The 11,019-nt window shown below is 27.3% G+C and overlaps 2 protein-coding genes across 3 annotated transcripts; both read left to right on the forward strand.

Annotated features, from left to right (window-relative positions):
* The first annotated feature begins 407 nt into the window (after positions 1 to 407).
* LOC126905511 (X-linked retinitis pigmentosa GTPase regulator-like) lies at positions 408 to 5,621 on the forward strand. Its single transcript, XM_050685246.1, has 13 exons — positions 408 to 566; positions 951 to 1,076; positions 1,982 to 2,074; positions 2,138 to 2,200; positions 2,871 to 3,026; positions 3,125 to 3,283; positions 3,653 to 3,790; positions 3,866 to 4,018; positions 4,297 to 4,418; positions 4,486 to 4,704; positions 4,775 to 4,847; positions 4,943 to 5,085; positions 5,147 to 5,621. The coding sequence occupies exons 1-13, from the start codon at positions 542 to 544 to the stop codon at positions 5,168 to 5,170; spliced, it is 1,494 nt and encodes a 497-aa protein (XP_050541203.1). The 5' UTR covers positions 408 to 541; the 3' UTR covers positions 5,171 to 5,621.
* Positions 5,281 to 9,579, forward strand: LOC126905515 (la protein homolog). 2 transcript variants are annotated; one of them, XM_050685253.1, is made up of 2 exons: positions 5,281 to 5,302; positions 8,816 to 9,579. In XM_050685253.1, the coding sequence occupies exons 1-2, from the start codon at positions 5,281 to 5,283 to the stop codon at positions 9,472 to 9,474; spliced, it is 681 nt and encodes a 226-aa protein (XP_050541210.1). In that variant the 3' UTR covers positions 9,475 to 9,579. The 2 variants fall into 2 exon arrangements, with proteins under 2 accessions (XP_050541210.1, XP_050541211.1); XM_050685254.1 differs by lacking the exon at positions 5,281 to 5,302 and adding an exon at positions 7,948 to 7,995.
* Positions 9,580 to 11,019: the final 1,440 nt, after the last annotated feature.

Consider the following 11,019-nt stretch of genomic DNA (forward strand, 5'->3'; position numbering starts at 1 on the left):
TAACAAACCTCATCAGAACCCAATAATTGAAAAACTTTAAAATTATTACTGTAATTTTTTAGTATTAATATTTGATATTTGATTATGAAAATATAGTAATCAAGTTTTCAAACATGAAAATTTAATTTTAAATAATGTGACAATTTATTTGTGGTATTGTATGTATGATTTATAACCAGTAACTATTTGAGGTGTTACAGTTTCTCTCCTATTATTATAGCTTAAAATTCCATAATGATTAAAAATAGTATTTTTTTATAAAACTTGTAAGTTTTCGCTTAATGAACGTCAAGTACTGACGATCTATAGTTACCAATGATAATAAATGTTTTGGGCCTCAGCGGACATTCGCTAGGCAACCATGTGTAACTACCGTAAACACTATGTGCGGTATTGTCCAAACTTCTCTGGCTATTACCACTAGTTGGTGTGTCGTATTGGCATCTATAACGATTCACTATCGTTTATCTAGTCCAATGTATAATATTCTTTAGATTTAGTAAGCAAGATTTAGACAGTCATACGATACACCACAATCAAAATGACCGAAGAAGATTTAATTCCAGGTATGAGTATAATACATTTTCTGCGTGAAGCGTTTGTATATCCATGATAACTACAAATCATAAAATATAACATACTTCGAAATCTGCGTATCTTAGAAATTTGATTTTTTTAAATCATGTTAATTGAGAAATTAGGATCAGAACAGTTACATAGGCAGCACTAGCTTTAGACTTGGATTTTACCGACAAACAGCCTAAAAATTTTGGCGGGTACTTTACATTGGAGTCGTTAAGAAAAGTATAGCTCTACTAATGCAACATTTCTTTGGAAAAAAAAATGAATATATTGTTACATAAATATATGTATAAATAGTTATTTCTTCGTCGTTTTTATTAAACACAACAATAAACATTAAAAATTGTTAAAATTAATTAATTTTTTAGAAACTGGCGCTGTATTCACTTATGGGAAAAGTGAATTTGCCGATAATATTCCTAGTCACTTCTTTATCCGAAACGATCCTGTAGTGGAGATAAGTTGTGGAGATGAACATTCGGGTATTGTTTGTCGTAAGTATAATTTATAAAAAAGTAAACTATATGAATGCTAATATCATTATTTAAAACACTAAGTTTTAGTAATCTAATTACAAGGTGTAAAACTTAATACATCAAAGTTTACTATCCATTGATTTCTTATATTTATATTGAATTAGGAGTAAAACATTCTGTATAATTTTAAAGCTTAAATATCAGCTTGATGTAATAATGACTGATATTAAAAATGAAACACAGTAATCTAGTATATTATTTTTAATAAATAATCCTAATAATCACTTAAATTTGTGGCTTTATTTGTCAAGTATTCATGTCGCATTTTTATTTTAGCTAATACTCATATTGTATCTATTTGGAACAAAATATGTATATATTAATAAAGAAGAAAAAAAAATTAAATAATCCTAATATTTTTACTATTATTTTATTTTTTTTGTTTTATATACAATCTGTACAATAAAGATTAATAAAAAAAATTGTAGTATAAAGTTCAAATATGTAATAAAAAAAAAAAACCAAAATAATATTTGTTTGATTTATTGTATTAAATATGATAACAGTTAAAATACGCATCAATTAATTTCTTGATTTTTATTGTAAATGGCAACAAAAATGTAATACAATTTAATTCTATTGACAAAAAATTCAAAATCCTTTTTTAACAATTTTCTTGTAAACAATAGTGATCAGTCTATTTTTTGAAATTACTGATAATATTAAGTAAAACAGACAGAATTTTGATTTATACACCTAAAAATATTATATAGCGTATCAATCACATGGCGTGTACATAAGACACTTTTATATACATAAATAAATATAAAATACCTGTATAAACATAAAAAATAGTAAAACCTAATGTTCTATTAACATGTTACAATACATAAATAGTATTATTATTCAAAATTGTTCTTTAGGAAATGGACGTGTGTTTTGTTTTGGGAGAAATACTTTTGGACAGCTTGGATTAGGACATAAAGAAAACGTTTATAAACCCAATTGTGTGAAAAGTAAGATTAGAAAGTTATTTGTTGACTTTTGAAATTAAAAAAAGTTTATTAAATTAATTTTAGGTTTAAAGCCAGAAAAAATAAAGCATGTAGCATGCGGTCGGTCACATACTATTGTTTCAACAGGTATGCAATATGAAAACCGATTTTAGTGATACAATGAAAGTATTATGAAAAATTTAATTCAATTACTTAAGCATATATATTAGAAATATGAATTTAAATCAAGTTATTAAAGTTTATAAATTTTTTTTAGGATTTCAATATCATTTTAATAACAGGTTATCTAAATGATATGATAAAAAATACAAGTTATACATACAGTGTCGGCCTGCAATTAATGAGAGTCCTTAGATATTTGCCAATTTTGGGGTTTCACAGGTTATAGCTCCCCTTAATGTAAATCAATTCCAAGCAGGAATATATAAAGTGTTAAAAAAAATTAATAATACACATAAATTCATGTTTTAAAAATAAAACAGTTTTTGATTCAAACAATTATCCATATTTATAAATTTTAATTGAATACATACGTCCCTTTTTGGCATCAAAGCGAAGCTGAGAAAGTATTGATTTTACCACGTGTTTATTTTTTTACGTCTGTCCATATATGTAGTAGTTGAACTTATAAAGACTAAAATCTGAAAAATCCCACAAAATTCAAAATTTCAAAATTTTGCTACTGTTAATAATTTTTAAAAGAATTTTCTGCATTTTAAAACATCTATAGTTTAAAAAAAAGTGCAAGAAGTATATTTTTTGATTTTGAGGTACCAATTTTTTTTATTTGAACTAGAAAACGGAGTTATTTATGGATTTGGTGACAACAGTAATGGACAACTTGGACAGCCAGTTTCTACTGATGGTAGTAGCATACCCATTCAAATAACAAAATTTGACGATAATATCATTCAATTAGCGGCTGGATCACATCACACTGCGGCTCTGATAGGTCTGCATTTGTCTAGCTCAAAATATTCAATGTATTATTGTGTTGAAAGCGTGTAATATATGTTATACAATTTTTTTTAATTCTGTACATTGATACAGAAAATGGAGATGTTTATGTTTGGGGATCAAACAGTGAAAAACAATTGGGTGTCGAATGTTCAAATGGATCATTTTCTGTGCGGACTCCAACTATAGTGTCGATTTTCCAGCCAGTTGTATACATATCTTGTGGGTCCAACCATTCAGCATTCGTCACAAGTAATACTAATATTAATAATGAACTGAGGTAGTTCCTTTAATATTTTAAAGAAGAATATGTACATCAGACATTTAATTTTGTTTTAATGGTTACTTATAATTAATATATTATTATTAAATAAAAACTGTGTTTTTAGAGGGAATGTCAAACTACAATTTCTATACTCCACAGACGTTTTAATATAATTAACTTTTCTAGCCTTTTATTCAAATTTGTATTTTCGTATTTTTAATATAAAAATACCAAAACAATAAAAATGGGAACCTTTAATATCTCAATGATTAACTGCCTTTCTGTTATTCGTAGATTGAGTTTAAATACTTCTTTAAATAAGTCTAAAATTAAAAATATTTTTTAACGTTTTTTAGAAACTGGAGATTTACATACATGTGGAAATCGAGAGTATGGTAAATTGGGTCATGATTTTTTATCTCTTCATAAAGTGGATTTTACAGAAAGAATTATTCAAGTGTCTTGTGGGGCAAACCATACAATCGCTTTAAATGGTTATAATTCTAACAAATATTTTTTTAAGTATTTAAAATAAAATATGTTTCACATGATGTATTTTTGTTGTATAGATTCAGGAAAAGTGTTTGTTTGTGGTATCAATGACTGTGGTCAGATAGGTTTAAAAGGAGTCACGTCTCAAGGACATCTCTACCCTTGTTCAATAACCAACGAAAGAATAGTCAGCATAAAATGTGGAGACAATCATTCGGCTTTCATAACGGGTTTGTGTTACTTACTTGTGTAACTACAAATTATTTTAAGAATTAAAAAAAATATCATTGTAGTAAAATTTTAAAAAAAATTAAGATAAAACATATTTTTTTTTTATGAAATAAAGAATTCAACAATTTCTTGTTCTTTGAAATAAAAACCATGAATGGAAACTCACTATGCTTGAGATTTGTATTATTGAAAATAACGCATTATAATCATTGATAGTGAAGATAATTATAATAAATTCAGTATTTTCAAAAATTTTAGATAAAATTAACTTTTGTAGCTTCCGGCAAATTATTTACATGTGGTGATGGAAAATATGGTAAACTCTGTGTAGAGGTTGACAAAGCTTCGATACCTGTATTAGTCACTGATTTTGTTAACAGACAATTAAAAGTTCAAATGGTAAATAATGCCTTTATAAATATAATTATAGAAATGTGTTAACTTGATAAGTTCTCGTGTATTTTAGGTCAGTTGTGGGGCTAATCATACTCTGGTTCATGCTGAACCTGCTGAAGACGATCCACAGGCTGACAATTTTCAAATAAAAAACACGCTTCATGAATCGCTCCCGCCTTTAAAAATTCAGAAAAAAACGCCAGAAAAGTGCAAAGAACAAATAAACGTTTCTCAACCTTTGCTAAACGAAAATGAAGAAAAAAATTATGTTGTCAAAGACAGTTACAAAGTAAAAAACTAATAACAGTCGTTTGCTTATCATACATTATAGTAACTATGTGTTATCTACTAAAATATAGGAAATAATTGTGCCAACTACAAATCAATTAAATTCTTCAAAAGATAAAATTAATGATCACCACAATGCAGCAAGTAAATTATACACTTTTCTCCACTATTTAATTCAATTTTAGAACTTGCTAATCAAAGACATGATTATTATAATATTTGCTTGTGCATCTTGACAGATGAAACTATCAACAAATATGTTAATGAAAAGTCTACAGTTACACAAAGAATAGATAATAACCAGTCAATGAACACCAATGACGAACAATTAGAAGTAAAAAATATAAACAAATTCAAGTACCCTAAAAACGCTCGTGTAAAGGTAGTTGTGATTTTCAAATAAATTTATCGTTAACTAGTAAATATCGTTTGGTATTTTACAGTCACGATTATGTGCTATCTTGTAATTGATGATTTTGTCAACAACTAATAGTCAGTTCACATAAATATCGGAACGAGTTTTTATCATGACAAAAGGACTAGCTATAATTTTTGTAAACAATTATTACAGTATCACATGTTTACAACATTTATACGGTGTAACTTATGTTCTCTTTTAAGTATTAATTTTTAAGTATTAAGTATTAATTTTAAAACACGTTATGTAGAAGAAAATTACACTATGATTTTCGCTAATTAAGTTAAATGAATAATTATTTTTATAAGATATCTACAAATAAATAAATGTGCTATTTTTTATAAAAAAAATAAGATATATTTGAATAATTTATTGTTTTATGTGTTTTAATTAAAAAAACACCAATACAATCGATACAAAAAGTGGGAACCAGTACAGACAGAATTATTACAGTAAATAAAATTAATAAATAATGCTTAAAGAATGTTCGATGATTTTTATTTTAAATAGCTTATAATATATTATAATATAATCAAGTGGGGTGGTGCACAAATTGAGACTTTAGTCAGTGCATTGAATTTAAAGGCACAAACAGTTACAAAATAACATAAACTATAAAGATAGTGAAATCCAGGCGAGCAAAGTAAATAATAAACATAAACACAACTCCAAGAAAAAAAAAATGATTAATTCAGGGTCGGCTAATTACGTTTTCCTAGAAATATAACAATTAGAATTCATACAGCCGACCAATGTATCAGTTGGTCGTTACATCGTGAACTTCACATTTATCATTTTACTTAATTAGTTTTCTTTGGCCAGTGTCTTATTTTCAATCGGTTTCTCGAGAATATACGTTAGTCGGTGTTAAACACACGAAGAGATTCTTCTTGATTTCTTAAGTGGATTATCCAGTAATATAACACAAAATTCGGTAATTAGACTTTATTTATTAAAAATTATGGTTTGTGCAATTTTTTCTAATAATAATAATTATTATTTTAACACGCTTATATTAGTTTCACATGTATGTGGGTTGTGTGTAACTCTCCAAGCGCACGTGTCGCGTCGTCTATGACATTGAGACTAGACTGTCGTAACGCTTTCACCCGACCCTGCCTAACACACGCCGGCAAAACTAATCTGTACAATTTTATTTTTGGTTATCGTACCCGTACACGCGTGCATGTCATCAATTTATATTAAAAATATATATTAATACGCTTTATTCTCATTAAGATATATAGAGTTTATTCATTCCGATTACAAAGGATGATTCCCGTATCGTCATTTTTTGTCACTACCTCCATGTTCCGGGAGTGGGTAATTTACGCGTCTGCTGCTTTCCTTGGATGTGGTAGCCGTTTCTCAGACTCCTCCCCAGAATCGAACCCTGATTTCCCGTTACCCGTTACAACCATGATATTGATAGTAACTACAATCATTGCTCAAAGTGCTTGAGGATATATCCATGTTTTCAGTTGGTTTCTGACGTTTCGGACTCATTGCAGAGTCATTTCACTCTGAAGATGGACAAAAAAAACAAGTATTATTGTGACAAAAGCGTGGGTGCTTTGTGCTATATGTTTCGTATATTAATACGCTTTTATCACAATAATATACTAGTATTTTTCGTTCATTATTGTTTTAAGCTTATTTTAAAAATTATTTTTAACTTTTTAGTTCGATGTGCTTTAAAAGCGTGTTTTTTTTAGTTATTTTAAACTATATTTATTTTTCTTATGAGCGCTTTTATTCTAAGTGAGGATCTAGTAGTATCCTTTCAAAACAGCGATTCTCACTAGAGCCAAAAAAAAACACCAAAGAATAGTTTTGAAAATTCCCCGTGATTAAATACTTGATTAAATTTAAAAAATCATATAATTATATTATATTATATATATTTTTTATAACTATTAGTTATAAAAAATACTACACCTATGGTTATTATTCGGTAAAGAAACAATATTTTTCGGGTGGGGTAGGATATGTATGATAGAACATGGAATCAGGGACGTAATTTATGAAATAAATTTGAAATTATGGGATAATACACTTATAAAAATAACTAGTACAACCTGGTTCAAGGTTTGAAATTTAAATTAGATCAGACTCTGAAGAATTTCTAATATATGTGGTTATTTGTTATTTAATTATTGTCTATTCTCGTTACTCATTGGGATGTACTGTTAGTCGTCATTTCCTAGGTGACCCAATCCCGTAACAATAATATTGATTTAAACAGGCTTAAGGTAAAACGGCATTCTAGTGCGGCGCACAACTAGCCGTCCTACGGTCTAGCTGCCTCGTACAAAACATAATGCATGTAATTAATTAATCATCATCTCCTGTTATTGATAAATAATATCATTTAGTGTTAAGCCAAAGTTTATGGATAATCTTGGTATTGAATTTTATAAATACGACATAATATGCGACAAGGTCCCGCGTCGCTTTGTGATACACTATGTCCCGCGACTCGTGCCACCTTTATCAGCCGTCGCCCCACTATGAATATTTGATTGACCATCACCGCGTGCCATACGGTGCAAAGTCCAACAAGTGCCGCACGGCCGACGATGACCCGTCGCAAATGATACGTTGAGTCTTCTTCCCGTTGCCAAAGTGACTACGTCGAAGATGTACGCCACTGACTCAGGACGTGCCGCGCCACCGGACTCGATGAACCGATCCGCACCCGCGCACCGTCCCCATCAACGGTGCTAACTTTTTGACACCAGCGAAAGTGCCGCGATATTATGCGAAGATTATTATTACTGTGTTCGTCTTTTTATAAATAACCTGTTGTAGCTCATTAATAAACGGCCCTCGAGTTTCTACGCTTAAAATCAGTGTCGACTACATTATTGCGACGTAAGTCGTGTCATATACTATTGTATTATGAAGGGGGTCATTATTACCACGAGAAACATTTGAGTTAGTACTTTGGGGTACACTCACTGCTACATGATAAATTGTATTATATTATGCTATATGATTCTTAATAATAAAACATAAAAAATTTATTTGATAAAAATTTAATTTAAAATAGTTCACTGTATCTATTATTTTATATTGAATTTATTTACTTTTTTTTTTCATAAGATAGCTTATTTTTGAACTATATACATTAAAAAAAAAATGTTTACAAGTTGCTGTATATTTTTGTCACACTAGTTACGTGCAAATTTGGAGCGCTTAGGTGTTTATAAAAGTAATAAAGTTGAACAGAGGGATAATAATATTTTACAGTTATATTTAATGAATGTACTTTTAAGAGAAATTATTAAATGGTTGATATTGTGTATTGAGAGTAGTGAAGAGATTAAGAATTTTAAATAGGTTGGCTAAGTAAAACCATTGGATTTCTTAATAAACATTAAGTTATTTTTAAAAAAGAATTAATAAAAAACATACCAATCATTCTCATAACAAAAAATTTTATAACAAAATAAAATTAAAAAGCTTAAAAATATTATTATGAAAACGTTTAATTAAACACATTATCGTTAAATAAAAATTAAAAAATTAAACGTTTTATAACATAATAATGTAAAGAAAATGTCTATTTTTAAGCTTAAAGTATACATTATTTAATTAAAAATAATTTATTTAGTTAAATAATAAATGGTGTAAATTATAAAATACCAAGTAGTTCTAATTTTGACTTTATTTTAATTAATTTTTACTTTAGTTGATAATATGGAGTTAACTGGCACCCGCAGTGTTGAAAATGGTAATGATGAAGTCGATTCAAAAATTCTCAAGCAAATAGAGTACTATTTCAGTGACATAAACATTAAATATGATAAATTCTTACAAAATAAATTAAAAGCAGATGATGGTTGGGTTGAAATCAGTGTTTTATTAACTTTTAAGCGATTAGCTTCTATTTCTAAGAATCCTATGGTAATTGCTCATGCAATTCAGAAAGCTACAAACAGTATTGTAGAAGTAAATGAAAATAAGGACAAGATAAGACGTAAACCTGAAAATGTTGTACCTGTTACCGATGACGAATATCTAAATGAAATGATTAAGCGATCTATTTACTGTACAGGTTTCCCTAAAACAGCAACTTTAGATGAGCTACTGAATTATGCTGCATCTTTGAATGATTTTAACATAACCAAAGTTACCCCTAGAAAATTAAAGACAAAAGAGTTCAGAGGTATTCTTTATTTCACTTTTGAAACTGAAGAGCAAGCTGAAGCATTTTTAAAACTCGAATGTGTTAAATATGGAGATGTAAAATTGGAAAGAAAGTGGGCAAAAGATATCTTAGACATTTTTCCTGAGGAAAAATGCTCTTTACTTACCCATAAGGGTTTATTTAAACGCTATTACGTATAGAATAAAATACATGTAGTTCTTGCACATTGATTATTCTTAAGAAAAAATGTTAAGATGTTTATTAAAGAATAATATAATTCATAAATTGTTATCATTAGTTATTAAAAAAACGTTTTTAATTAATCATAAGTATTATATGATGGTGTTGTATTTGTGACATTTAAAAGTTGTTTACAAATTTTAAGAAGAGTTTATTTTACTTTTTTAAAACATATTAAGTTACCTGGTTTATAATTATTTGTTATTCATATATAATACCTAATATAATTATATAGTAATTAAAACCGTACTTAGTAGATAATTTCAGATATTTTTACTTAAATAGATACGATCATAGACTTTATTATTTTTGTAATACAGGTGATTTTCTACCGGAAGATATTTTGTACAATAATAAATTATAATACTACACTACATTGCTCCTACAAGTTATTAGTGTTATTGATTCAAACTGTGATGCTAATTCATATCATTAATAATATTTTCCTAACTATTTTATTTTTTGTATAGTTTTTATTATTATCATTTTTAAATTAGTTCTATTGTAATACTACGGTAATTCAGAATTAAGTATTCAGAAAAATATTTCCTCGCAATTAAAATAATTTTTTATTCTTAACAATTCTTGGACATTAGTGATAAAGAGCCTAATATACAAAGATATAATAAAAAAAAGATTCTTGGGAATGTTCCTTACATAAGAATATGACGGACAGAGTAATTATCAAAACTATAAAAAATAAAAATAAATATTAAACTAAATTTGATATAAAATGAATTAGGTTTAAGACAGTGCAAAATTGTAATTGTAATGCACAAATAGAGCTGATTGGGGAATAGAAATATTTCTATATATTTTTTAGCTTGGATGCGAAACTGAGAAGGTATTAATTTTACTATGATGAGTTTTTTTTTTTGTGTCTGTTACCACTTATTCTCAGATCTTACTGGACCGATTTTGATGAACAATATGTCAAAAGATCACAAAATTGTATCTAGTCGAAGACATTACCCTCAAAAATTGAAAAAAAATTCTCTTGTTCTCGTAAATGGGGAAAATCCCCATAAAAATACAATTTTAAAAATCAGTAAAGTTCAATTTTTAACTTTTTCACTTAAAACTGTAATAACTATTTCAAAAATGTATGGATCAAACAAATTTTTTTTTATAGATACATTGGGTATTTTATATTAAAATATAAAATTAATATTAATTTATTATTAAAATTAATTTTTTTATTTTATATTATTTGGTATATATTTTTTAAAAATCAAATTAATTTTTAAAGTAAACATATTTTTGATTTAAAAAACTGATGTGGCAGTATTTTTTACTTAAGTTATGTAAGAAAATTTAAATATTTTAACTAGTTATAGAGAATTACATTTTTAATATAGCTAATTTTGATAATCATTTTTGATTTTAACTTTCATAAAAAGCTGAGAATGTAGTAACTTTACTATGATTTATTTATTTATATCTGTCTATGAAAAATGTAAACTTGATAATACGACAGTTATGTGTAAAGTGTCTAGCTTGTTGTT

The sequence above is a fragment of the Daktulosphaira vitifoliae genome, unplaced genomic scaffold (assembly GCF_025091365.1).
Source record: "Daktulosphaira vitifoliae isolate Bord-2020 unplaced genomic scaffold, ASM2509136v1 Scaffold_4, whole genome shotgun sequence".
NCBI lineage: Eukaryota > Metazoa > Arthropoda > Insecta > Hemiptera > Phylloxeridae > Daktulosphaira > Daktulosphaira vitifoliae.